We start from the raw sequence: 26,884 nt of genomic DNA on the forward strand, positions 1-26,884 counted from the left end.
ATTTTCTGATGTGGCTTTCTATAAAAAAATAAACAGGCTATTTACAGGATTTGTATATATTTTATACATCATAAAATATGTATATGTATTTAGCACCAAAGATTCCAGTATTCATAATGTAGCCTTCTTAATCATTCAAACCTTGCAGTCTTTGTCCCCATTTTTTATGTTTCTTTTTCTTCGTATATTAAACAGAAGGTGTTTAAGGGGTTGTGTCTTGTCAACAGTATGGGGGCAATCTGAGACTATTCCTCAGATGTTTGGGTTGAACGAACATGTACTGGCTGCGTAGAGCTGAGTTCTGGTTTCTGACCCCTGTCTGTCACCCCCGTACTTCTCCACGGCTGCTCCGGCAAGGGCTAACAGGGCCAAATGCTGTTGCCCATCACCTGGCACGTCCGCTTTAAATAACTCCTCCGGCTTCTCCAGTACAGAGAGCAGATCCTGGGGTGGGGCCTCGGCAAGAGCAGAGCTGGAGACGCCTGTCATGGCCGACTTTGGGGCCAACAGAGGAAGGCCTGGGGCCGCGTTGTACCTGCCCTGCTCGGAAATAACGGACCAAGTTCCAGTGTGTCGCTCAGGTCGTGTGCATGGAACTAACTGGTAATGGAGAGACAGCATTTTTCAAGACGTGTTAAGTTACTCCAGTGATCTCTGACCAGACGCCGTTTTATTTCCAGCCCTTTTACCTCCTGCCCGTAAGGGCGATAGTTATCTCAGTCTGCGTGTGCCCTCCCTCACTCCATCCTCACAGCTGCCCCCTGAGGTAAGTGCTGTAGCAACCTGAGCTGGCAGGGGATGAAATGAAAGCAGAGAGTTGAAGTGACTTGCCGCAGAGAGTGACAAAACCAAGACTTTGAACTGAGGCAGTCTAGTGTGAAATATACAGTCTCAAGCTTTGGATAAGAATTGGTTGTCTGTGTAAACCTATGAGTCAGACCCTTTCCAATACTAATCACAGCATGGGTGACCATAACATTTTCATTTTCCTCAAGCGTGAAAGACTTAAAAAGGAAAATCACATTGTTTGGAAGTGCTCAATGAAAGAAAAAGAACAAGTTTATTGCACACACATATATATATATGTATGTACACACATATATATATGTGTATATATATATATATATATATATATATATATATATATATATGTTTTTTTTCCAGACCATAATAATAATACTTGAATACCTTTTCCAGGGACACAAATGAACTGAAAGCCATGGAGGGAGGTTAGGTGCTACAGGCCAGTGGCGGGGCCGGGTTTTGTGAGTGTGTGTTTAAAACAAATTTTTAAATTTCAGAGCTGTACTGGTGAAGACAATATTTTGATTGTACTGAACTGTTCTAGCTTCTGAAGAATTTACGGAGAGAAGGGGTCAAAGTGCAGAAACACTGTGTCAGTAGCCAGAAACATATTAGTTGTGTGTCAGTGAGGAGAAATATAAGGCGATAGCTCAAAGGAAAACAAACATGCCAATTCTAGTGCAATCTAAAATGACAGGACTAAACAGATAAAGGATCGGTCTTTTCAACATAACTGTTGGGTTTCCTTAGCGGACATTCATCATATTTCCCCAACCCTTTCTGCTCGGGAATTAAGACCTGGCAGACCCAGGACTTGGATTTGAGACCCAGTTTAAAGGCTACTTTTGTCACTTTCTAAGTGTATGGCTTTGGCAAGTTATTGTATAACTGTTTCTCACATCTTCAAGAAAATTATAATAACTGTGTCTCAAGGTTGTTCTAATTAAGTGAACTAACAATGCATGTTAAAAACAAACAAACAAGGAGCTCAACAGATCTGTGGAATAAGTGAGTGAATGTAAGGGCCTGGGTTCCTTCTTAGGTGTTGTTGTAGGTTCCTTATCTCTGTCCTACTACAGTGAAGATTTGACTCAGCATTTATTAGAGCTTTTAGAAACATATATAAAGTGAGTACATCTGCATAAAATTGGCCTTTGTGGGAAGTTTTTAAAAGGGTGAGAGTGGCCCACAAGTAAAAAGGACTCTGGTGGGGCAGAAACAGATAAAACACTGTTTTAACTTTTAGGTCAGTGTGTTTACATGGCACAGCTACCAAGGCAAGCTTAAATCCTCTAACGAGCTGAGCCTGACTCAGAAATCAGCTCTAATAACTCAGCCACAGTCACAAGGATGTAATGGAGGGCTTTACTTGAAAGGTTGGCAAAATGAAGAAATCCAAAATCCAAAAAACCATTTAGTTAAAATGTAACTTTTTTTTGGAAACAGAGTACAGATAGTACCACAAAGTACAAAAAATGCAGAAAACAGTTTATATGAACTTTTTGAATGTTGACAATGTCATTGTTAAGAACAAAACTAAGTTTTGAGGTACTTTAGAATACAGGTTGGGCATTTTAAAAAAGTGAAAAAAACTACAGACACATGAATTCAGTATTGACTCGATCTATTCTGTTTATAGTGCGATGAATTAACTGACATTTAAACTGGCTACATTTTATTCATAAAATATCCAAGGTAAAGATGATGCCACAGAAATGGTATTTAACGTTCTAAAATAAAACAACATGCTTACAATGGCTCAAAGCTGCATATGGTAAAAGTACTTCTGGAAAATGGAGTTATCTAACGTGGGCCTAGCTATATTTTTATAATGCTAAACTTACTTCTATATGAAAAATAAATAATCTCTTAAGATTTCACTGATTCCACTAATTCAATTTTAAGGATACTAACAGAACTTTATAATAAAACACTTCCAACGTGACAACATACATAAGAAAGATATAAAAAAGGTTTTAATTCAAACCAAAACCTGCTATAAGAAGTTTTAAAAAAATTCACTTAAAGATTAGTTGAAAAAAAAATACACTTAAACACTAGAGTACCGTTCTGAAGAAAAAACTTTTGATGACTTCAGTGACACGTTGTTTTTAAGCAGCAGCCGTCTTAAACACCTTTATATGCTTCAAAATACTGCTGACAGTTTGTTTTGTAATAACCGCATTAGGTGCCACTAAAGGGACTCTTGTTCTTTGAGAGTCAGCTTCCTTATTATTGTAGGAGATGCTGCCAAGCAGAAGCGTTAGAGTCGTGTAGGCAGTACTGAAATACTGTGATCCTGCAATACTGCTGGCGTCTGGAAGGGCCTCCTGATGCGTGGGGTGACAGTTACACATCTGAAGAGTCACTCCAATCGGTCAGGGTTACTATGCTGCTTTGCAATAGGCTGGATTCATCCTGAGGTCCTGTAGAGGGAGAGAGGGGGGAGGGGAGGCCCCAGTGATGAAACAAGCACGCTGTCCAGCCTGTAAAAAATCCGCAACTTCAGAGGGTAATTCATCACTCGTGTCTGAGTCTGCTCGCAACCCCACCCCTAGCTCCTACAAACTGTGAAAGAGGCTGCGGACAGTCCCACCCACGGGATGGCCAGGTCTCTGGGGTAGCCTCACGGGGCCCTCGTAAGGAAGCTTCCGCCCAGCCTCTCCTTGCCAGCATTCAGCACAGGGCCTGGAGGCTGGCAGTGGTAAAGAGAGGAGAATAAAATTAACAAGCCAAGGAGGGATTAAACGGTACCCCAGGTTTTCTAGGGTAGATGAGCTTAAACATGAAGTTAGTTCAAAAGTGCCTTGAGCCACTGAAACAGGAGCGAGCTGAGAATTCCACTTGCATGTGACTCCAGAAATATTTCTTTAAGGGGTGTGGGGCCATGACATTGGGGCGGAGGGAGGAAATGTACTCAGGGCATCCTCTTGGCCCTGTGTCCTCACAGAGTCGCCGTAGCATAAACACGTCTTTTTGTTTTTGTTTTTGTTTTGCAGTGCGCGGGCCTCTCACTGCCGTGGCCTCTCCCGTTGCGGAGCACAGGCTCCGGACGCGCAGGCCCAGCGGCCATGGCTCACGGGCCCAGCCGCTCCGCGGCACGTGGGATCTTCCCGGACCGGGGCACGAACTCGCGTCCCCTGCATCGGCAGGCGGACTCTCAACCACTGCGCCACCAGGGAAGCCCTAAACATGTCTTTTGCTTTTTCAAAGATTAGGATGGCTCTTGAGACAAAGCACAGAAAACTTATGACGGTGACAGAACAGAAGGTCAGTGTTATGACTGACACGTTGGTGGAGAAAAGAGGTCAAATGAAGGTAGAGGCAGCAATGGCTCATCTTACAAAGGGCGGTGGGGGGGGGTGCGGGATGAGGCAGGAGGCCCTGCTACAGACAGAGCAAGTACAGATGTGCATGTATTTGTTTAAAATTACAGATGTGGGAACAAAAGTCCTGAAGAGGGGGCATGAGGGGTGCAGGGAGTGGGGAAGGAGCCCAATCCTCCTCTGTCTTAGCAGAACTTCGACAGTTCACGTCTAAAGTCAGTGAGCCTAGAAATAGGGGTCTGAGCCCGCTACTCAGAGGCACAGCTCATGGGACCCACAGATGAAGAAAGGCTGAGAGGTGGCGTGGAGAAGAATTACTCTGATAGAAAAAATACAAATTATATTTTCTGACTTTAAAAATTTAATGGGGCTTCCTTGGCGGCGCAGTGATTGAGAGTCCGCCTGCCGATGCAGGGGACACGGGTTCGTGCCCCGGTCTGGGAAGATCCCACGTGCCTCGGAGCGGCTAGGCCTGTGAGCCATGGCCGCTGAGCCTGTGCTCCGCAACGGGAGAGGCCACAACAGTGAGAGGCCCGCGTACCGCAAAAAAAAAAATAATAATAATAAATAAATAAATAAATAAATTTAATGGGTTGAGAGGTAGGTTACTGGACTTATTATCCAGACTCTAGCCTGGGTGAATAGGAACAATAGCAGTGGATGGTTTCACTTGTCATTCATCCCACTGGCTACAGTGCTACAAGGAGAATCTTCCTTGGAAGAAAATAAAAATATTTAACATGTAGACAGATGAATACGAGAAGACAGTCAGAAAAAGTGGCCTCATTTAGGTATATGATCAGAAATTTAAATTTCCATGAGGCATCTGCATGAAGAGACTATTTATATGGGCGTTTTCAAAAATAGATACTTTAGAAATTTAAAGACTAAGGATTAGACCTAAAATTAAATTTTAGAAAATTAGTAAATATATACAAATCAGTAAGTTGTTCACATTCAGTCCTTGTTAAAATAATGTAAGGAAAGCAAGATCTTTGTTATGCCAACAGTGTTTTTGTCTGATAATATATTAGCATAGCTTAGATATTTATAGAAGCTTCTGCTAGACACCAAAGCAGCGAACCTTCTCTCTTTGGCCCTTTCAGGTTAGTTCCAGCCCAGGCAATTGGCACTTGAGTAGAATTTGACTCATTCTTCACAGGTGGAGGTTCCTTCTGTTCTCTTCCAATTCTTCTCCCCAAAGATTTCTCTTCCTCTAAGGATGATATGTCCCAGTCATCATCGTCCACATCTACACACTGAAAAAAATACGTGGAGAATAATGAATGTTTCCTAAAGAAACTGTGCGTGTTCGAGCCCCTTGACCACTTTGTTGGCCAGACTGGGCCACTGACAGTAAATGATGAGAAGCTGGGAGCCTCAAGGGACCCCCCAATCTGGTCGTGTGGTCATCCCTGGAGGGGAAATGAAACGGATTTGGAAATCTGTGCTTTGAAAGCAGAGGGAATCACCTCTTTTTCTGTTCCTTGCTGTGGAAATGAACGTTTCCTACTCAGCAATCATGAATTTAGCAAATTCCAGGAACACTACGTTGTAGAAGTCAAGTCAGGATGCTCCCCAAGGAGCAGCTAGGCTGGCTCTGGGGCTCTTACCTCTGTGATACTAAGACATTTAACTGCAGGAGACATCACATGCGGGCCCTGCAGAAATGGCCCTGACCTAAAGGAGTTTTCCTAAAGGAGTGTTTCTCCGGCGCCCCTTCTAAGGAAGACGTGGTGGCTCTCTCTTGACCTTTTGTGACTTTTTGTCATTTTTGGCTGTGTAACACAAATGGCACTAACTTATGAACATAGTTTGACCAAATGCTCTGGATTCCACAGATGAGCAGGGGAGGAATGAAATCTAATGCAAGGGAAAAATTAAGAAAAGAGCAACTACTACTGCCAGACTCCATCAACACAGACGAGCCTGCCCAGGTCTCTGTCCACAGAAGCACTTCCGGTGCCTGGTGTGGAACCTTGGAGTGTGTCAGGGCCTCTCCTCCACTCGCGGAGGGGAGCTTGGCTTTGCCCTATGCTTGGGTCGTGGACCTGAAGCATCTCTCCACCGACTCTGGCACCCAACCCTGAAAGTCCCTATTTCACTTCCAGGTCTCGCCACGGTGGCAGAAAGGTTCCTAGACTCAGATCTGAAGCCCCCAGATTCTAATCAGTCACAAGTTTCTGTGAACAAACTACCTAATATCTGCAAACGTCAAATAATACACGTGACAGGATTGTGAAAACCTGTAAAACTTGATAAGCATAGGACGTATTATTACCATTATCCTTTCAATATCTTTAATTCTCTATGGAATAGGAAGAAATACGATACTGAAAACAAGACAATGTAAAAATCTCAACCTCTACTATACTAAATAATTATATTTGTTTTACATTTCACTGTAAAAAATACAATTATTAAGGTATATTCATTAAAAGATGAATTTGTGTATGCTTAGCAAGTAAAAGTGCTATTACCTTTAGATCTTCTTTTTGTGCTTTTTCGATGAACGTCTCAGCAACATTACGCCCACCAACTGGCTTATTCACACTTCTGTGATTTGAAACTGTCTTTTCAACTTTTCCAGTTAATGTTTTAATGGAGGTTCCTATAGGACCCACAGAAAATAGGTGAAGTTTAAAAAAAATTATATCTTCAGTTCCAAAATAACCTTACAAACAATTTGAGAGAGTCTAAGCTTTGCAAATACTTCCTTTAAAGAAATCATGTTCCTCTAGAATAGAAGAATAAAATTTTTAAATCAAAGAAGGATGGTCTCATTCAAGTACGTGGTCGGAAACTTTAATTTCAGTGAGGCAGCCTGCATGAATGGGATATTCATATATTTTCAAAACCAGTTGTTTTTAAATGATTAGTTATATTTTACATAATTATATAAATACATGGTATATACAAATTATATACAATAAACTAATTATATGTGATGTGTTTAAAATATATAATTTTTAAATTGCACTAAACAGAATTTCTTTTTTTTTTTTTTAAAAATGACCCTTCAGCGTCACTTCTCTTTAGCAAATTATCAGCAGTTACCAACTTGGACCTTATGTTCTTTTAGGATTGCCTCATATCCAAAAGGCAGCACAGTGTATTAGAACAGTTATTCTCAAGGTCACCCAGTGTTAGGGGTTGAATCGTGTCCCAAATGCGTATGTTGAAGTCCTTACCCCCATTACCTCAGAATGTGACCTTATTTGGAGGTAGGGCCTTTAAAGAGATAATCAAGTTAAGGTGAGGTCACTAGGGTGGACCCTAATCCAATACGACTGATGTCCTCACAAAAGCAGAAAATTTGGACAGAGATGCATGCACAGAGAACGTCAGTGTGACCAGACACAGGGAGGAGATAGCCATCTACAAGCCAAGGACAGAGGCATAGACTAGATCCTCTCCTCACAGCCCTCAGCCACCTTGATTTTGGCCTTCCAGCTCCTGTCAGTAAGTTTCTGTCGTTTAAGCCCACAGTATGTGGTAGTTTGTTTCAGCAGCCCTTATATTTGTTACTAATACATCCAGGCATCCCCAACCCCCTCCTCTCCTTCCACTTGAATATCAATGACCTGCTAAGCTCTGTCCATTTTCTTTAGGCAGCAGCAGCTTTTGGATTAGCCCCATCCTTTCCTCGGGCACTTTCTCAGCTCAGACTCCCAGTGCTTGCTGCCCCTAGGTGAGAACCACTGTCCTAAACAAAATTTCCAGAGGGATTTTCAAGAACAAAAGCTTACCTGTGGGCTTGGGAGAAATAGCAGAGTCCTCCACTTCACTTCCCTCGGTCCAGTCAGTGTCACTTTTGACGGTGTTCCTTCCAAAGCTATTCTTGTTGCTTTTAGATGACCGCACAGGAAGTAAGTCTGGCGAGGCACAGGCCTGGAGGTCTTCAATATCCAGCTCTTCCTCTGAACTGAAAGGAGAGGTCCTAAACAAATCAAAACCCAAATGGGGGACGCTGTTTTCAGGATTTACCACGTGTCCCTTAAAGCAGTGGGAATTTTCTCCAGAGAGCATAACAGACACTCATGTGGCCACAGAACAAGATGGCAGCCAGGGCCACAAAAGGCCGAAGACTCATTTCAAATCCAGACCTGCCAGACACATGGCATATTTACCAAAATGAGCTGAAGTTAGGACATTACTCCTTGAAGCCCAAATTTGTATATTCTTAATATTGGTTTTCACACACCTAAGAAAAATATTTCACAGTGGAAAAAAATATTTTTGCAATAAAACTATGTCATCTTTTAAAATAGTGCCATTACTTACAGCTTACCTTTACACGGCACCCTACAAAGGACTTTTACATAAATATGTAATCTCATTTGTATCATCACATGAATTATCACCCCATTTTAAAGTGAAACAGAAATTCAGAGTGGTATTTACTCATTTAAAAAATATTCATTGAGCACCTAAATTCTACACAACGTTCAGTTACACTACATCCCATGAAATAAGGCTCTTCCCATGAGATTATGTACATGAAAAGTACTTTTGAAGGGTGAATTATTATTTATACTGTCTTTAATATATTTATTCTGTCTCTAGTATATATACAAAATGCCTTAATGAAGAAATAAAGCATCAATATCGCCAGAACAAGTCAATGATGATGAATTCAATTATTATAAAATTAGTTCTACTCAATTAATAACAATAATATACCTACAATTTATTGAGTACCCACATGTGCCAAGTACTGAGGCTGAGCCCTTTTCATATGTTCTCATTTAATTTGTAGAACTATCCTGTGAAAAAGGTAGCATCATCCCATATTACAGATAAGAAAACAGAGCCTTTTTAACAGGCAAGCAACTGAATCAGTGTCACACAGTTAAGGAATGACTGAGCTAGGGTTCTTAGTATCATAAGAGAGCCTAAGAGAGATTATCACCTTCCACAAGGAGCTAGAACACTAAAATGTCATCCGGCTACACTATCATGGATCCAGACATTAAAAAGCAACATCACACATTTATCGAACATTACTAGACACTGGGCAGGAGGTGGGCAGTTGGGGGAAAAAAAAAAAATAATAGAAATGACTCAGGTGTGGTCCCACTTGTTAATGGAGGTCACATGGGATAAGTGCTGTTGACCCAGGTAATATCTGATAAAGAAACAAAGATGTAACAAAGGAATCACAGATTAAATATGATGTGTACTAATTATGGCTCTAGTGAACCACAATGAACATACTAATTTACAATGAAAGAAATGTTCAGTGAAAAGAATTTTTAAACATCACCACCCCCTGCTCCCTCAGTACTCACTCAATAGTTGAAGACTTTTGGGGAAAATGATCTTCTGTGATATTTTTCTTAACTCTAAAAGCAAGAGAAAAATATTTCTGGTGTAAGTGAATAATGTAATTTAAAATAGATTTCTATAGAATTGGTGATTTTTGCTTTATTAAAGGGTGAGCAGCAGCAACTCTCCCTGAGACAATGAGAGATGGGTAAGCGTTCCAAGTGTGATTCTCTGTTGGGTCAAACACTGCTGTGGGCTGAATGTTTGTGGCCCCCTAAAATTCATATGTTGAAGCCCTAACCCTCAGTGTGATGGTATCTGGAGATGGGGTGATTAGGTTTCGATGAGGTTATGAGGATGGGGCCCACATGAAGAAATTAGTGTCCTTGTAAGAAGACAAAGAGAGACCAGGGCTCTCTTGCTCTCCCTGGCATGTGAGGACACAGTGAGAGGGTGGCCGTCTGTGAGTCCTGGAAGAGAAACCTTACCAGAACCTGACTGTGCCAGCACCCTGATCTCAAACTTCTAGCCTCCAGAAGTGTGAAAGAATAAATTTCTGTTGTTTAAGCCACCCAGTCTATGGTAGTTTGTTATGGCAGCCCAAGCTGACTGAGACGAACGTTAATAAAAAAAATTTTAGGCTTGAAAATACTCACTTTGGAACAGATGTCCTATTGGTAAAAACAGGTCTTTGTCTAACCAACTGTCTGCTTTTGGGAGGAAGATGTATTGCTTTGGGTATTTCTCCAGTTGAAAGAGTGTCCACTTGAGAAGCACTGGACCTGTCTGGAATAGTAGTGTCATTCGTGAGTCTCCATGATGTGAAAAGCAGAATAAAATACTACAATACTGTCTATGCTGGCACTGAAACGAACAAGCCTGTCTCTAGGGTCTAGACTCTACACTACAGGGGGTTTTTAACGTAAAAACCACAATCTAAGACCCAACATTTAATGGTTCAAACAATAATAGAGTTGCCAATTAAGTTCCAAGGTTTGTGAACCATTTAAAATTATGAAACGGTTGTTCTATTTTGCTCCCATCTGCAGAAATGAAATGGCAGTTGGTAGCAGGCTTACCTGTGGACAGTAGTGTTCTCTCCTCAGCTTTACGGCTGACCTGATGTTCAAGGAATTCACGAATTTGCTGAAGGTTAGGTATTTGTCTTTCTCGTTCATGTCTTACTGATTCTACGGTTCTTAGCACTCTATTCAAGTGGTCACTTGGAATACTGCGTGTATCCTGAAGGAATAAAATGTTAAGTTAATCAATTATCCTGGGATGTTTTTCATTTCATGGACATTTGTCTGCATTAACCATGCCAACCTTTCGTCCTTACTGCTGCATGTAAGGTGAGGGATGCCCTGACATATAACACACGGTCCCGGTCCCAAAAGGAGCTCACGGGGCAGTGGGACACATAACATGTGTGTATGATTGTACGTGACTGGCTAAGGTACGGGGCTGTAGGGGCCAGGACCAAATGCATGGAAGGCGTGTGTGTGACTGATTAACCAACAGTGCAAGGTGTGTGACAAGGACCGAATGAGTCCACAAGGGCTAAAGGAACTCAGGGAGAGGGGCTGTCAGAGGCCCCACTGGGCCAAGAAGCCTTCAGGGGGAGGCTGGGCTGTGCCTGAAGGATGGGTGGAGTGAAACAAGTAGAAAGAGGGAGAGTTCCAGATGGGTGGGATCACCTTGCGGGAAAGGCAGGCAATGGGACAGAAACAGTCAAGGCATGTCTAGTGGTTAATGCTACAGAGGAATGGGTGAGGAGAGCAGAAAAGGAGACTGATGCCAAAATGAAAAGCTTAAAGGTTGGTTATTCCACAGGTAAGTGAAAATCCTCAGAGGTTTTCAATTAGGAAAATGCCATAATTTAAGAGGTGATTTGAGAAAATTCTTTTGGATTTGAAGGGTATCTAGACAGAAGAAAACCACTTAAAGAGCTATTTATTCATTTATTCAATATCAGTGTCACACACACACACTCCCATCTCCTCCCCACCATTCCCCTCAGTCTTCCCCATCCCAGGAAGTGGCTCCACCACCCTCCCAGTTGCTCAGGGGACAGAAATCTCCATCATCAGATCAACTGCTACCTCCAAGAAGAAGTTTTCTCTGACCTCAGTTATTCATTCCCCTCTACTTTTCCTTCATTTCACATCCTACAATCTGTCATTATGGATCGACCACCTGTTTGTGTGAGCAGGTGTTGAATATGTCTTCCTGTACCCTGCAGCTGGATGGAAAGACCCAATACTGTACAAATGTCAGTTCTTCCTAAATAATACACAAAATTTAAGGCATTTTCAATCAGAATCCCCACAGGGGTTATTCTGGAACTGCAGCAGCTGTTTCTAAAGTTCATTGTAAAACAAAATATGGAAGAACTGCCAAGAAACTTTTGAAATAAGACTAATGAAAAAGGCATGACCTATAACAGATACTAAAGTACAGAACAAAGTTACTAAAATTAAACCAGTATGGTGTTAGCAAAGGAATACAAAAAATAGTTGAAAGGGCAGAACCGTTGAAAGTCCAAAAATAAATCCAGATGTATGTAAAAATGTCCTATATGATAAAACTGCTATTTTGAACAAACAAGGAAAGGGTGGATTACCCAATGAAAGATATTGAGACAACTGATCCAACTGGAAATAAGGTTAGATCTCCAACTCACTGTTTCCAAACTTAATTGTTAAAGCCCAGATAGACAAAAAAAGTAAACAAACAAAAAACTATGTAAGCATTAGGAAAAAAATATAGCGTGTTTTTATAATCTTAGGATAAAAGGAAACGTCCCCAATAAAATATATAACCCCAAAACCATATGCAGACTGGAACTGGAACTCTCACACACTGATAGGGACAGTGTAAACTTTTACACTTTGGAAAATTATTTGGCTACACCTATTAACACTAAACATGTATACTCTTAGACTCAGCAATGTCATTCCTAAATATACATCCAAGAGAAAGGAATGCCTATGTCCACCAAAAGACATGCACAAGAATGTAATGGCCAAAAAGAGCCCCAAACTGAAAATCCAAATGTCCATCAACAGGAGAATAGATAAAATGTTGTATATTCATACAATGGAATACTATACCACAAACTACTGCTAAGTGAAACAGTAAGTATGAAGCTTACAGAAAAAATCATAAGCAAAAGAAGTGACACAAAATAAAGCACAGTGTAGGATGCCACTCCTATGAGGATCAAGAACCAAAAAAAAACTAAGTCAGAATAGCCATTACGTCTGGCTGGGGAGTCCGGAGTTATATTGACTAAGGAAAGCAAAAGAGAGTCTTCTGGGGTGTTGGCAATGATGGATCTCTTTCTTGATCTGGGTGGTGGTTACAGATCATACACACAACCCCCCCCCACATGTACATACAAATCTGTATACACACGTATATGTGTATATACACACATACATTCAGATACACACAAATGCATGCACATGTGTATATACATGTATACATATATACATACACAGATTTATGCACACACACGTATACACAATATCCACACACGTGCATATACACACACCCGCATACACAAACACCCTACACACAGCCACACACAAACGTACATGCATTGCATGTACGTTATGCACACATGTACATGTGCACGTATCTGTGCACATTCCATGCACATACTTTTGTATACACATACATATATGCACATGTGATGTATATACACATACACACACAGGTATATAAATTCAGGTTGTCCAATTAAGTTTGTGTATTTTATGTATGCAATGAAAAATGTAAAAAGCAAAGAGTATATATAACATGATGTACAGAACGATTCAATCTGGCAACAGTGTGAAATACAATTCATTCATCCATTCATTTAATAAGGGTAGCCTGAGTGCTGATTTTGTAACAGGCAGTAATTCGGAGTTAACATCAGAATGTAAGCAGCCCTGCAACTGCCTGGATGCAAACCCTGGCTCCTTCATCACGAACATGTTACCTGAAGCAAGTTACTTCACCTCTCTGTAAAATACAGATGATATTGTCACCTACCTAAGAGATTAGTTTCTATGTTTAAATGAGTTACTATCTGGAAAGCTCTCTGAAAGGTGCCAGGCACCCCGTGAATGCCAGCTGAAGTGTTTAATGAATCATGTCACATTAGCCTCCGGTCTCCATATGTGACAGAACTGACATGCCTTCTTCTCTTCTCTGATCCTTTCTTATTTAGAAAACAAAATAGGGAACTCCCTGGCAGTCCAGTGGTTAGGACTCCGCGCTTTCCCTGCCACGGCCCGGGTTCGATCCCTGATTGGGGAACTAAGATCCCGCAAGCCACGCGGTGCAGCCAAACAAGACAAAACAAAACAGCAAATATTCCCAAAGTGGGTGAACTTACTGCACTAATCCCCAAGGCTTCCAGTTTCTCCACCAAACTCTGCTTGAAGACTGTTCTTATTTCCTTAAGGAGGGAAGAGTTAGTCTTCAAAATTTTCCTTAAACATATCTTGTTATTTAATTTCTGTTCATTTTCCTTTCCTGAAATAAGTTTTTATAACGTATTAAAAAGGAATTAAACAAATACATTAAACCTCTAAGCAGAAAATGGCAAAACACAACTTCTAAACAGCAAGCAAGCATTTATAATGTTTTAAAGTTTTTGAATAGTTCAGTCATTCAGCACAATATATAATGCTTAAGTACGGTAGCTTTTAAAACTACCTTATGGGGATGTATGTGTACGTATAGCTGATTCACTTTGTTATACAGCAGAAACTAATACACCATTGTAAAGCAATTATACTCCAATAAGTCTGCTTCAAAACTTCAGTATCTTTCAAGACTTTTTCTTGATCACTTAATCAAATTATAGCTAGATAAATAACGTGGGAAATACGTCTCTAGAGAAGCAAAATTGGAAAAACGTATTTAGAAGTTTAATGTTTAATCCTAAAATTATTTGTACTACTTCCTCAAGAATTCATTACTCCTAAATTCAGTTAGAGTTTAGGTATCATTTAAGGAAGAAAAAGCCCTATGTCTTTTAAATAATTAAATTTTTATATAATAAATTTAGTGGAGGTTAAGTTCACATAAAATTTCAAAATGTGAAGATTATTATCCCTCTCAAAATACTTATCAAAATGAAAACGAAATTAAAAAAAGTCTTAGGAAAAGTATATTTTGCTTAAAACAACCTATAATTAAAAACAAAGAAAGGGCTTCCCGGGTGGCACAGTGGTTGAGAGTCCGCCTGCCGATGCAGGGGACACGGGTTCGTGTCCCGGTCCGGGAAGATCCCACATGCCTCAGAGCGGCTAGACCCGTGAGCCATGGCCGCTGAGCCTGCACATCCGGAGCCTGTGCTCTGCAATGGGAGAAGCCACAGCACGGAGAGGCCCATGTACCGAAAAAAAAAAAAAAAAAAAAAAAAAAAAAAAGAAAAATAACAGGCCAGATTCTCCTAATGTTTCCTTCCTTATTCCTTTTATTCCCTACCAAAAAATGTCTAGTTTAAGAGGGTTTGGAGAAAGGGGCATGATTACAACGACCTTGAAGAACTGAGTCCTTATGTCAAAGGAAACTCAAGGAAAAAGCCTCAAGGAAAAAAGACTCAGTGCTGGGTAGTTGAGACCCTTCGTGAACATCCAAAGGCAGATCTGGGAGATTGTGACAATGGTACTATTATCATTTGGAAGTCTATTCTCCTAACAAAAGAATTTCGCCCAAAGAAGGGGGCACCAAATGCCACTGCCTAGGTCTGGGGCTGCAGGCGGGTCCTCACAGATACTCCATTGTTCCGTGGTCTTATCCACCTCAGCAGATGGAATTTTTAGGTTCTGATGGCATGTGGATTTGCAGAAGACCTTGAAAATATGCCTTTTGGTTAAGATGTTTTCTAAATACTAGTCAAGTCCAGTAGTAAAGAATATTTCTGTTCATTAATTTTAACAGTTTTGCTGAAGGCAAAACTGGTCAAATTACTATTTGTACATTAAATAGGAGGGAAAATCCTGCATGATGATGCTTTTCTATACTTTGCTTTGGTGGCTTGCTAAATCAAAACTATGAAATTTTATGTGATTCTATATGAATAAAAATCAGAAGTAATCTTAAACTTTATATTGTCAGCATTCATGCTGTTGTTTTCCCACTATTCTGAAACCACACACACACAAAAAAACACTTCTGTCCTAGGGACTGAATCCATCAGAATCTAGAGGGCTTAGCTGCAGCCACAGCTGTCACTGGCTTTGGCTGCTGGTTGGCCAGCAAGTCTGCAACTGTCTGGGGCTAAAAGTAAAAGGACGTACCAGGAGAGAACCTGGAAGTCATGGAGCTACCATTGAAATAGATGCGCCTCCCACCCCAATTAGGCAAAGAAAATTCTTAGGCCAGCATCGCAGATATAAGGAATGACACAGAAGCACAGCTTGAAGAGAGGCTCTGGGACATGGGGCCACCTGCAGGGGTCAAGTGATGCCCAGATGGATTGGCCAGTCTAGAAGAGTTGCAAGGCCTCTGATGGCAGTAACTGAATTCATTTGCTGACGGGTCTGGGTTCACCCTCAACCCCTGAAGACAAGTTCATTTTGATGTCCAAGTTCCCCCAAATGACAGAAGATTAAACATTTCCCTCTGTCCTCAAATTCCCTTTACATGTTTGTGCTCACTTTGGAAAGCATTTGTGAATAATTAGAAAACCCTTAATAGGAAGAACTCGTACAAGGCTGGGGCTGGCTGACAGAAGCGAGAGAAAGAAGGTAGAGTGGATAGGAAAAAATAATAATAAAGTTTTTATGTAAAGGTGAAATGAATTACTTGAAAGACAATCAGAGCTGAAGATTTTAAATAAAGCACGTATTGCTCACCAAGATCAACAAGACAAAATGTTCTAGAGATCAGCATTTCCTCTAATTAAAAATTTTAAAGCATGCCCAAGCAGATGGCCAGACTAACCCACACGTGTGATCAGTTACATCAGACTTACAACACACCATTTATGGTAAGCAAATAATTGTAGCGCAAAGCAAGTAGTAACAAAACAAAACAAACAAACGCCCAAAAAGCAAAATGAAGCAAAACACAACAGAATTTCTGAGTTAGAGGGGACTTGATCATCTAGTACTCAATCTCCTCATTATTCACACGAGGACTCTAAAACCAGAGGTAAAGAGACTTTCCCAAAGGTCACCCAGCCAGTCCTGCAAAGGCTGGAACAGTTTGCCTTCCTCCATCTCTTTGTTCTTTGCATTAAACTACGGAAAACAGAAAACCTAGACTTTAGTTCCAGCACTGTCACTAATTAAACTCGACAACCTGGAGCAAGCTCCTAATCCCCCCATATTTCAAGTTTCTGAAAAATAAAATAGCCCCCAAGATTCCTCTTGGCCCTCACATTCTAACATCCTACAGAACAGCAAGATCAAGTCTGCCTCGACACAACTGTCAGAAAGTAAGGATGAAGAAACAGTCTCATATGAGTTACTTCTCGGTAAAAAGTTGTACTGTTTTTGCAAACCATTGCTAAGATTTATCTGCACAGGCATTTGTCTGCAAATGTTAGTACAAGCTGAGGAATTTATTGATGGCAATTAATCTGCTGCCAGCATGCTGGCTCCACGGAGGCACTAGAAAGATGCGGTCACTGGTTTCTGTGGCAGTGCGCTGGGACTTGGCTGTTCTCAGCGGTCCTCAGCACTTTCTCATCCCTCACCAGAGCTGTGTCTGAACACGTGGAGGGTGGCAAAGATTATTTTCTTTCCCAACTCAGCTCCCTAAATGTGGCAACAGCCGATGATGGTGTTTGCTGTCAACGATCCCTAACTCATGCCTTACATGGTCTAGGTAGAATTCTAAAAGAAACACAGGCAGACTATGCAGTGGGTGAAACCTGGAACTGAAATGGGGATGATGGGCAAATCAGGATTCCTCTTGGAAACAAGGTGACTCATTTTTAAATGAGTGTGAACTATATGACTTGCGATTCCAGTTTCAAACATTTGGACCCTACCTATGAACCTCCTGACACATTTCATAGATTCTTCTGAGAATAAGGGATTTTGTGTTTCAGACATCAATAAATGATACTTATGTAGGAGAGAGAAAGCATGTTACATGCAAGTAAAATGAAAATACACATCATGTAGATGTTATAGATATGCCTGATGTAGTCCCTTCTCAATTTGTAGCCTTGACAAACAAACAAAAAAACTGGAAAAAGTCTAGAGAACACATAAGAAGTTATAACAAATATCAAGAATTCACATATTAGAACATATAATTTTACTTCTCTCCTAACAAAAATGACAAAACCAGAGCCCACGTAAATATTAACAATTTGCTTTCTCCTAAAGAAGTGAAATATGGTAAAGCATTATTATTACTAAGGAGAAAATTATGATAAACTGATTCAAACATAATTGTTTCAGGATAAATCTAGCATTAGAAAATCTTCTTAATAATGTAAATAAATATTCATAAGCTTCAAAGATTAGTTGATAGAAAATAAGTTTTATTATTACTACCAAATAAAATGAGGAAGCAGCAATAATTTTAATTATCTCCCCAAACCTGTAACAGCTCCCAAATTCTGCCATTAAGATATTCTGCATGTAAACAGTCCACATTCAGAGCTTAGACATTATGCCTTCCTTGTTATTAAAAACAATTTTTGAAATGGGCACTTCACCTATTCATTTCATAGATTCAGGGCATGAGAAATAACTACTGTGACATGAATATTTTTGTATAATCTGGCACACAACTGTGTCGACTTGTCATCTGATCAAAAAATCTCTGCATTGACATAAAGGCTTAAAATATTTTTTCAAGTTCACTGACACAGGAAATTTCTTATTCATATGCTAAGAAACAGTAAAGCGGGGGGAAAATATAACAGCACATTGGGGGAATAGGATGACAGAATACTACATGTAGATTGAAAATGTAATCCAAACCTAAATGTCTTCCCTAATTTTGATACACTATGATAAAAAACACTGAATCATACTTCCAAGGCTTGGGTTTTAGCATCGAAATGTGATTGATGCAGATATAAACCCTGATCAAGCTCTTTCTTACCTTTTTCTTCCTCTGAAAGTTCTTCTATTGGTTCCAGTATGTGTGATGAGACTGCCTGTTCTATTAATGAGGAAAAATAAGAATAGTACAAATAGGTCAACAGCAAAGTAAAATTAGTTCCTTTCAAACAATTTTGAAAGATATCATTCCACAGTATTTTAATCATGCCTAAAATAGCAAGAATTTACTGGGAAAAAAATATAAAGGCTGCCAGTTAAAGCTGGTCGCTTTTCCATAGTATCTTCCCTTGCTGCGTATTTTCTGTTAACTCCACTCTCAGGAAATTACATTTTAAATAATAAAGTTAAAATTTATTGCTCATCAACTTAGTGCCAGACATGATTTTTTTAAGGCACAAGAACACAACTGCAAAAGATCTTCTTCACTTATCCCTAAAAATATTTTCCTTGTATCTTGACCAGGTGGCTAGATAGAAAATTATTGAAAATATTCAATTTCCAAAGATAAAAACATAAAAAATCCCCAGGGCCTTGGGATTCCCACTTCTTGCCAGCCCCAGGGTCTTTAAGTGGAAGGACCAGAATGGTAAAAGGGCAAGGAGAGGTATCCTGGGGTCAGCAGCAGGACTGAGACCCATTCTTATACACCTTCGTGTCCCTAAACCACGTTTCAAGACCTAGTTCTGCTCCCAGAGAGTCACCAGGGTGAAGCTGAGGAGCTGAGAGAGAAGACAGGCTTTTCCCAATCCCACCCCAGAACAGTGGCCAGCGGAGATGAGGCCTCTGGGTGACTTCCCAGGGAAATGTCACTGTGCCCACACACAAGGAAACCCGCAGGCAGCACGGATAAAGCAAACCCCATCCAATCAACAGAGGGAAAGCTCCTTCATGGAGAAGGTCAGGTTTTGGCTGAAGGTCTAACTAACCACAGCAGTCAGGCATTAGGCACAGAATGAAATGCAACCGAAAGTCTGACTTAGGAGGTGCCTGGGCCCCTCATCTTCAGCCTGGAGACTGACATGGGGCACCTGCCCAGAGAGCTCTCCACCTGCTCCCACAAAACGGGGGTCATTTCATCCTGCCACCAGACCCCAGGGTGGGCGAGGCTAATAATAGCAACAATTCCTCAGTGCTCACCGGGCTGCCAGGCACAGATCTAAGAGCTTTGCACGTATTACCTAGGACTTACTACCTCCTACTTTGAAGGTCTGGCTTTTAATTTACTAAAGGGTGTTTCTGATACTCTATTTTAGGCATATACAAATATACACATACACACACATATACATATAATAGGAATATACAAATAAATATGTATTATATTTAGGTGTTTAAAAATAGGCTCTTACAGCTTGTTCAGCAATCTACTCAACATATCTGACATTGACTGTATGGGAGAAATGCATTTTAAACTACTTTCAAAAGAACTTTCGGAACACAGCCTATTAGTAAATAGGAGTCCACTTTAATTTTGAAATGTAAACATGGCCCTGCAAAGGACATTGTAATTCCATCCATGTAACACAACTGGTGAGCATCAAAAAGGTGCTTTCATATTTGTTATTCAGCATCAAGATTTTAAAGTGATACAAATAAAGAAAAAAAATGTGTACCTATGTGTGGCAAGGGATGTTAACTAGACTTTTTTTTTTTTTTTTTTTTTTTGCGGTACGCGGGCCTCTCACTGTTGTGGCCTCTCCCGTTGCGGAGCACAGGCTCCGGACGCGCAGGCTCAGCGGCCATGGCTCACGGGCCCAGCTGCTCCGTGGCATGTGGGATCTTCCCGGACCGGGACACGAACCCGTGTCCCCTGCATCAGCAGGCGGACTCTCAACCACTGCGCCACCAGGGAAGCCCCTCAAATCTCTTTTGCATACTCTATGCTCAGCCCAACAATTCGTCTGCACCAATAACTCACATCCAGTGCTTTCCTGCCACGTTTTGCTCCTACTTTTTGCTTTGTCTCAGCTGAAAGGAGCGTGCCCCCTCCCTGGGGCAACCCATGTCTTATAACTGACGGCCTCAATCCAGGAAAATTCCAAAGTGCCCACCCCAACTCTAAAGCTCCTGGTCAGACTTGCTGAGGCCTCCGCTGCAGCTGCATGTGGGATCAACATCCCTTTAACGCCCAACCCTGCTTCTCTCATAGGTGTTGTCTGACAGCACTGCCCAAATGACACCCGCAAACCTCCAGCCCAGAGTCTGCGTCTCAGGGAACCCAACCTCAGCCGGTGAGTAATCATGAGATTTCTCATGGTAAAGGACCTCATCAAGCTTTGAGATAGAACAAAAGGAAGGACAGAGAGGAAGTTGGGCTAATTAATGCTGTGCGATACGTGACCAGCCCTCCCTGTGCCCCTGCCCCCCAGCACCTGGGGAAGCTGCCACAGCTGGGGGTGGCCAGGCAGTGGGCCGCCACCAAGCCTCCTCCCCTGCCCCTGCCCATTGAGATGCCCACAAATCAGCTTTGATCCCAATCCAAGGGTTGTGGGCCTCGTGCCAGGTCTGGCTGGCATTTAAAATGAGCATTTCAATCCCAACAGATGCCAGCAAGGGGGCATGGCTGATTCAGGCCAGGGTCCACACAGAACACAGTGCTCTAAGACTGATAGATTTGTCAGGACCCTGGAATCAGCCCCAGAGAGCATTACATGCCTACTGTATGTGTCCTTTATCGGGTACCAAAAATATAAAACGAAGAAAATATGGCCCTCGTGTAATGCCAGATAGGAGGCTAACAAGAACAAGGTGGGAAACAAAAGAAACTAAAACACGTGTTGAGGTACAAAAAAGAAGTAGCCAGCAATGCCTTATAAAAATCAACCCTACTACTGAACAGCACAGGGAACTCTATTCAATACTCTGTAATGGACCTATACGGGAACAGAATCTAAAAAAGAGTGGAAAAAAAATCAACCTTAGGGCTTCCCTGGTGGCGCAGTGGTTGAGAGTCCGCCTGCCGATGCAGAGGGCGCGGGTTCGTGCCCCGGTCCGGGAGGATCCCACATGCCGCGGAGCGGCTGGGCCCGTGAGCCATGGCCGCTGAGCCTGTGCTCCGCAACGGGAGAAGCCACAACAGTGAGAGGCCCACGTACCACCAAAAAAAAAAAAAGAAAATCAACCTTAAAGAAGGAGGCAACAGAGAGATTTTAGACCTGACATAAATAAAATGAATAGGGAATAATTGCCAGAGATAATTTTCTCATATCTTCAATATTAAAGGCAGTTTCTATAGGTCAAACATACATTTTAACTCTGTTACTGGTTCAAAGGAAAAAACCCTGCATGTTCTAAACACTTGTAAATAATAACATCCAATATGTGAAGAATTTATGCATTACGTATTAAAAACACATGCCAAAGGGAACCGATCCACCTGAAATGATCTTAGGAAAAAAGTAAGGGGCAATAAACACTTCATGAATCAGTCAGTGAGTAAAAAGGATAATTACAAAAGGCCATGATATATGGACCAAAATATTTCTGAAGACAAAAAAGTCCAACTCGACTGACCACAGATTTAAGTCTTAACTAACAGGCTAAAAAGAGAAGTGGAATGAAGTAATCATTAGATTCCAGAAGCATTTGTAGGTAAGACAGGAAAAAGGTGGTCCCCCTCCCATCCTAATTCATTTAATATACAGCAGACTTTAGGAAAACAATATATTAAACAGATACTATAAAAACTGTTAGCACCTTAGCTGTATAAAAATAAAACATGTCTATAAATATTCACCCTGTCTACTGGATCATGTTAATAATAATTATCAGTCTGTGGCCTGGTCCAAGAACTGGATCCTGGCAGCAGTTTCATCCAGTGGTTCCTACTTTTTTCTTTTGGTTTCCATCACATGTCTTTTCTAGCTTTTTTCCAACCAATCACTGAAACTGTTTGTTTAAAAAAGGTGACTTGCTGCCACATTGAAAGTTATAAAAACAGTCACATATGCCCTGTGGCATGTGCTGGTTGGCTGGTCTAGTAGAAAGTCATCCTCTCACCCAATACCTACTACTTTCTCCCAAATATCATAAATGATCCAAGTACTACCCGGAGTTAAAATCTGTACCTGTGAGCCCAGCAATAGATACATTTTATACTTTATGACTGGTGGGTATGATCAGTTCACAGTAACTTTACATAGGAAGACTGCAGTTTTATTAACTGTTTTGCATTCACCAAAACGTTTTGTTGGCATAATTACCCCACACAGAAGCACTTTTAGTTAATAAGTTACCTAACTCAGGGTGGAAACTGTACATAGAACGCTGAGGCTTTGCTGAAACTTACCATGTGCCATTGTTAGACTTGACTTAGCATCCAAAGTCTGTGGGGCTGGGGCATTCACTGAAAAAGCATAAAAAGAAAAAGCTCACAGTGTTCTGTAATTATAGCGTCAGCACCTGAACATGATGATAACCAAATATTCATCAAATTAGTCAAGGTATATACAGACGATGAGGGACAAAAGACAAAAGATATTACCGACTAAGCTAAACCAATTTCTAAATAACAGCCTATGGAAATATAACTCACCCGCTTAAAATATACAATTCAGTGGGTTTTATCATAGTCAAAGAGGCAAACTATTATATATAGGATGGATAAACAACAAGGTCGTACTGTATAGCACAGGGAACTAACTATATCCAATACCCTGTGATAATCCATAATGGAAAAGAATATGAAAAAGAATATTTATGTATAACTGAGTAACTTTGCTGTACAGCAGAAATTAAACACAACATTGTAAGTCAACTATACTTCAATTAACTTAAAAAAATACAGTCACAGAGTTGTACAACCGTAACCACTATCTAATTCTTGAACATTCTCACCACATGTACACCCCCCAAAAATACCCGTATCTATTAGCCCCATCTCTCCCTCCCCCCAGCGCCTGGCAACCACTGATCTACTTTCTGTCTCTATGGATTTGCCTATTCTGGTCCTTTCATATAAATGGAATCATACAATTAAATATGTGGTCCTCTGTGATCGGCTTCTTTAACTTAGCATCATGTTTTCAAGGTTCATCCATGTTGTAGCATGTGTCAGCATCAGCATGTATTTTTATGGCCAAATAACGTTCCATTGTATGGACAGATAACATTTTATTTATCTTTTCATTAGTTGATGGACATTTGGGTTGTTTCCACTTTTTACCTATTATGAATAATGCTGCTATGAATATTCATGTACAATAAACCAATTAAAAAAAACTACCCCAATCACTGGGCTGGAAGACACGGTGAGAAGGCATTAATTCAGCCACAGCCTTCAGAGAGGAGTATACCTGATTCAAGTAAGACTGAACACCCTGTACTTCAAAATATCTCAGAAAATTAGATTCTACAGCCTCTCTTCCAATATTTGACAATTCCTATCTGAGGTTCCTCTCTCAACTATTTATTTATTTGTCTATTAGTTTACTGACTCTTTCCCTAGCTTATTAGAATAGATCTTTAGTTCGAATCCTATTCTAAAAAATACTGTTCACAAACTTCAGCTACCCTATAGGCATACAATTTTGTCTTTACAATGGCTAGTGTGAAAGTATTCAACTCCTAACTATGGGTAAACTGCTAACAATTCTGGAAATATGGCCTTCAAACCCACTTACAACTTGCTAATCTGGATCCAGGTCTGGTAAACTACAGCCTGTGGGACAGACATACCAGCCCCTACCTGTTTTTGTAAATAAAGTTTTATTGGAACACATTATTGTTCCAATATTGTGCTAAGTATAATTAAAATATGAACAATAATAATTGAGTCTTTTAAATTTCCATACGTCTCTGAAATGCTTCTGTTCTCCCCTCAGCTCTCCTCCTGGCACTTAAACTACCCTCTCCTCCTGAGCACCTCTCAGCCTCTTCAGCTTCCAGAAGCAACATCAAGAGGCCGCAAGCAGCAGCTGAGCAGTTAAAACAATTAGCTCTTTCCAGTCAATTGTGCCAAATTCCCAAACACGCTCATCAATGTCCTTTCATCATCACAAGTCCTGGGCCCATATGAACGGTTGTTCAGTGCCCGGCCTCAGTGCAGGCCCTCTCCCCGGTTATTCAGATCCTGTACACATGCTTTCTTGAATGGAAACAAAAATATTTCAACTATTTATTATTAAGAAAACAATCTGTCCATTTTGAACTGTACAGATTATGTCTTTTTGGATTCTGGCCAAATCCTGACAGCTCCGGAAGACAGCTGTGCTGAGCTGACTTCAAGGGAGTGACTGGTGGGACCATCGCGTCAAACCCTGCAGCACTGGGTCTCAGTGATGCCAAAATGTGGCGACCACGACACACAGCGTGGTGGTCGCAGTGTATGACCTTGGGAAATCCAAGAGTACAAACTGCAGCGATGCCGAAGAACTTTTAGTTGTTCCTTTATTAGGCGAATAAGGTTAACAGGTAAGGTAATAAGGTAATAGTAAGGTAACAGGTATGGCTAACCCAAATCACCACAAAATCACACGGACATTTACAATATTGGGTTTTAGAACTAGGTCAAATCTGGGAACCAAAATAGATCATTATATAATCTCCAAACACACTGATGTTCAAAGAAATGTCTCTAAAAACAGTAAGTAGAAGTTATGTATGGGTTTAGCACTTTAAAAATATCTTTAGAACCCTGAGACTATTATAGAAACTTACTAGGTACAGTTGGGGTAGTTGGCTTAGATTCAAAAGTTTGCGAGGTTAAAGGATTCCCTGAAATAACAAAAAAAAAGTAAATTAATAACAAAAATCACAAGCTATGGGTTATATTTTGCTAGTGCATATCCTAATATTTCCCCCCCAAAAAAACAATGATATTTACCAACATATAGCGACTCACCCAAAAAAGATGTTTAACATACATCTTTTAAAGCTAACTTTTTTCTAAAATTATTTTCCAAATGTGTATGCTGTCTAAGTAATTATACAGTTATTCCTCACTACCTGAACTCTTACTATTCCAAGAGAAGTTATAGGGAACCACCACCCTTCCCAAACCTTTATCTCAAAACGAGGGAAACAAGTGTGTAGGTCACTGTACAGGCATACGTCATTTTATTGCACTTTATTGTATTTCGAAGATGCTGCATTTTTTACCAATTGAAGGTCTGTGGCAACCCTGCGTTGTCAGGTGATGGTTAGCATTTTTAGCAATACGGTATTTTTTAATTAAGGTATGTGTATTTTTTTTAGATATAATGCTATTGTATGCTTAATAGACTACAGTATAGTATAAACATAACTTTTATTATGCACTGGGAAACCAAAAAAATTTGTGTGACTCACTTTATTGTGATTATTGGCTTTATTGCAGTGGTCTGGAACTGAACCTGCAATACTTCCGAGATATGCCCATGTCTCCCTCGGCCCCCAGAGACAGGGAGGAAGCCCAGCTCATAACACCCATTATCAATCCCCAGTTGGCATCCCTCAAGTAAACAAAGATGCCTTAATAACCTGAGATGTACAGGAACCAAGACCGGGATCACTCGGAAGAAAACCAGGCAAAAGGCAAGCTTTACGCTGTATTGGGAGACCCTGCACTTCTGGCTCCCAGCCCCACTTCTGGACTAGCTCTTGAATGAAACGGAGATGGATGGCTATCACTGCTACCATCAGTAGGTTGTATATCCCCCCACTATACTTAGAACAAACCCTTAACCCCAGCCTACCACAATGCAGAATCATGCAGCAAGCCTCTACAGCACTTTAGGGTAATTAAGAGTTTAATATTAATAACGATAGCCAACACTCATGAGTGCTTAACAGGTGCTCTTTATACATGGTCTCCCATTTCATCCTTGTAACAAGCCTATGATGTAATTACTACTAATATTCCAGCTTTAAAGCTGAGGAAACCGGGGCAGAGGCTCACAAAGCTACATAGTGCCAGAGATGGGCGTTGAACCCGGTCTGCCCCCAGACTCTGTACTTTTAATCATAAGGCATCTTATTGCACATCCATCCAGAGGTACAGTTACTAAGCACGTATTATGTGCATAACGATATTCTGATAAAAAGGATACGAGACCATTCTATGACAGTTTAGGTATTTAAAATTCTTCAACTCTCTGGGTTGTGGTTAGCACAACTTAGCACACCTTAGCACTCATGAACCATCGCGGCCCAGCATTCTTCTGAAGTCCAGCACACGGTTAGGGAGGCCCGCCTTGCCTCCAGCGCTGGGATCCTGGTCCACTTACCTCTGGGTTCACCGACACCGTTTAATGGTCTACTGGTAAACTCTTTAATCTGCAAAGAAGAACAGTCTTTCAGTGATCCATGTCTGAACTAGACAGGGACATACTGGATAATGGACAGATACCGTACTCAGTAAATGAACCTTTTCACTAAATCCTCCAAAGACACAGGACACGTGGACTTTAATGACATGGAGGCAAACGTTTTATAAAAGCAGCATTTGGATTCAGCTGCTTCTTTTGGTAAGGAATT

The 26,884-nt window shown here is 40.8% G+C and overlaps 1 protein-coding gene across 3 annotated transcripts in view; it reads right to left on the bottom strand.

Annotated features, from left to right (window-relative positions):
- Nucleotides 1-2,093: 2,093 nt before the first annotated feature.
- DZIP1 (DAZ interacting zinc finger protein 1) overlaps nt 2,094-26,884 on the bottom strand; it is a 52,956-nt gene continuing 28,165 nt past the window's right edge. The window contains exons 11-22 of one of the 3 annotated variants that reach the window (XM_082602396.1): nt 26,635-26,683; nt 25,088-25,144; nt 22,719-22,775; nt 18,471-18,530; nt 13,786-13,925; nt 10,478-10,640; nt 10,055-10,184; nt 9,422-9,475; nt 7,880-8,070; nt 6,611-6,741; nt 5,215-5,389; nt 2,094-3,230 (exon numbers count right to left, since the gene is read on the bottom strand). In XM_082602396.1, coding sequence (XP_082458522.1) covers nt 3,154-3,230; nt 5,215-5,389; nt 6,611-6,741; nt 7,880-8,070; nt 9,422-9,475; nt 10,055-10,184; nt 10,478-10,640; nt 13,786-13,925; nt 18,471-18,530; nt 22,719-22,775; nt 25,088-25,144; nt 26,635-26,683 — 1,284 coding nt within the window. In that variant the 3' untranslated portion in view covers nt 2,094-3,153. The remainder of the gene's footprint in view (nt 3,231-5,214; nt 5,390-6,610; nt 6,742-7,879; nt 8,071-9,421; nt 9,476-10,054; nt 10,185-10,477; nt 10,641-13,785; nt 13,926-18,470; nt 18,531-22,718; nt 22,776-25,087; nt 25,145-26,634; nt 26,684-26,884) is intronic. The other 2 variants (XM_082602397.1, XM_082602398.1) reach the window with 2 other exon arrangements.

The sequence above is a fragment of the Mesoplodon mirus genome (genome assembly GCF_964341445.2).
Source record: "Mesoplodon mirus genome assembly, chromosome: 17".
Classification (NCBI taxonomy): Eukaryota; Metazoa; Chordata; class Mammalia; order Artiodactyla; family Ziphiidae; genus Mesoplodon; species Mesoplodon mirus.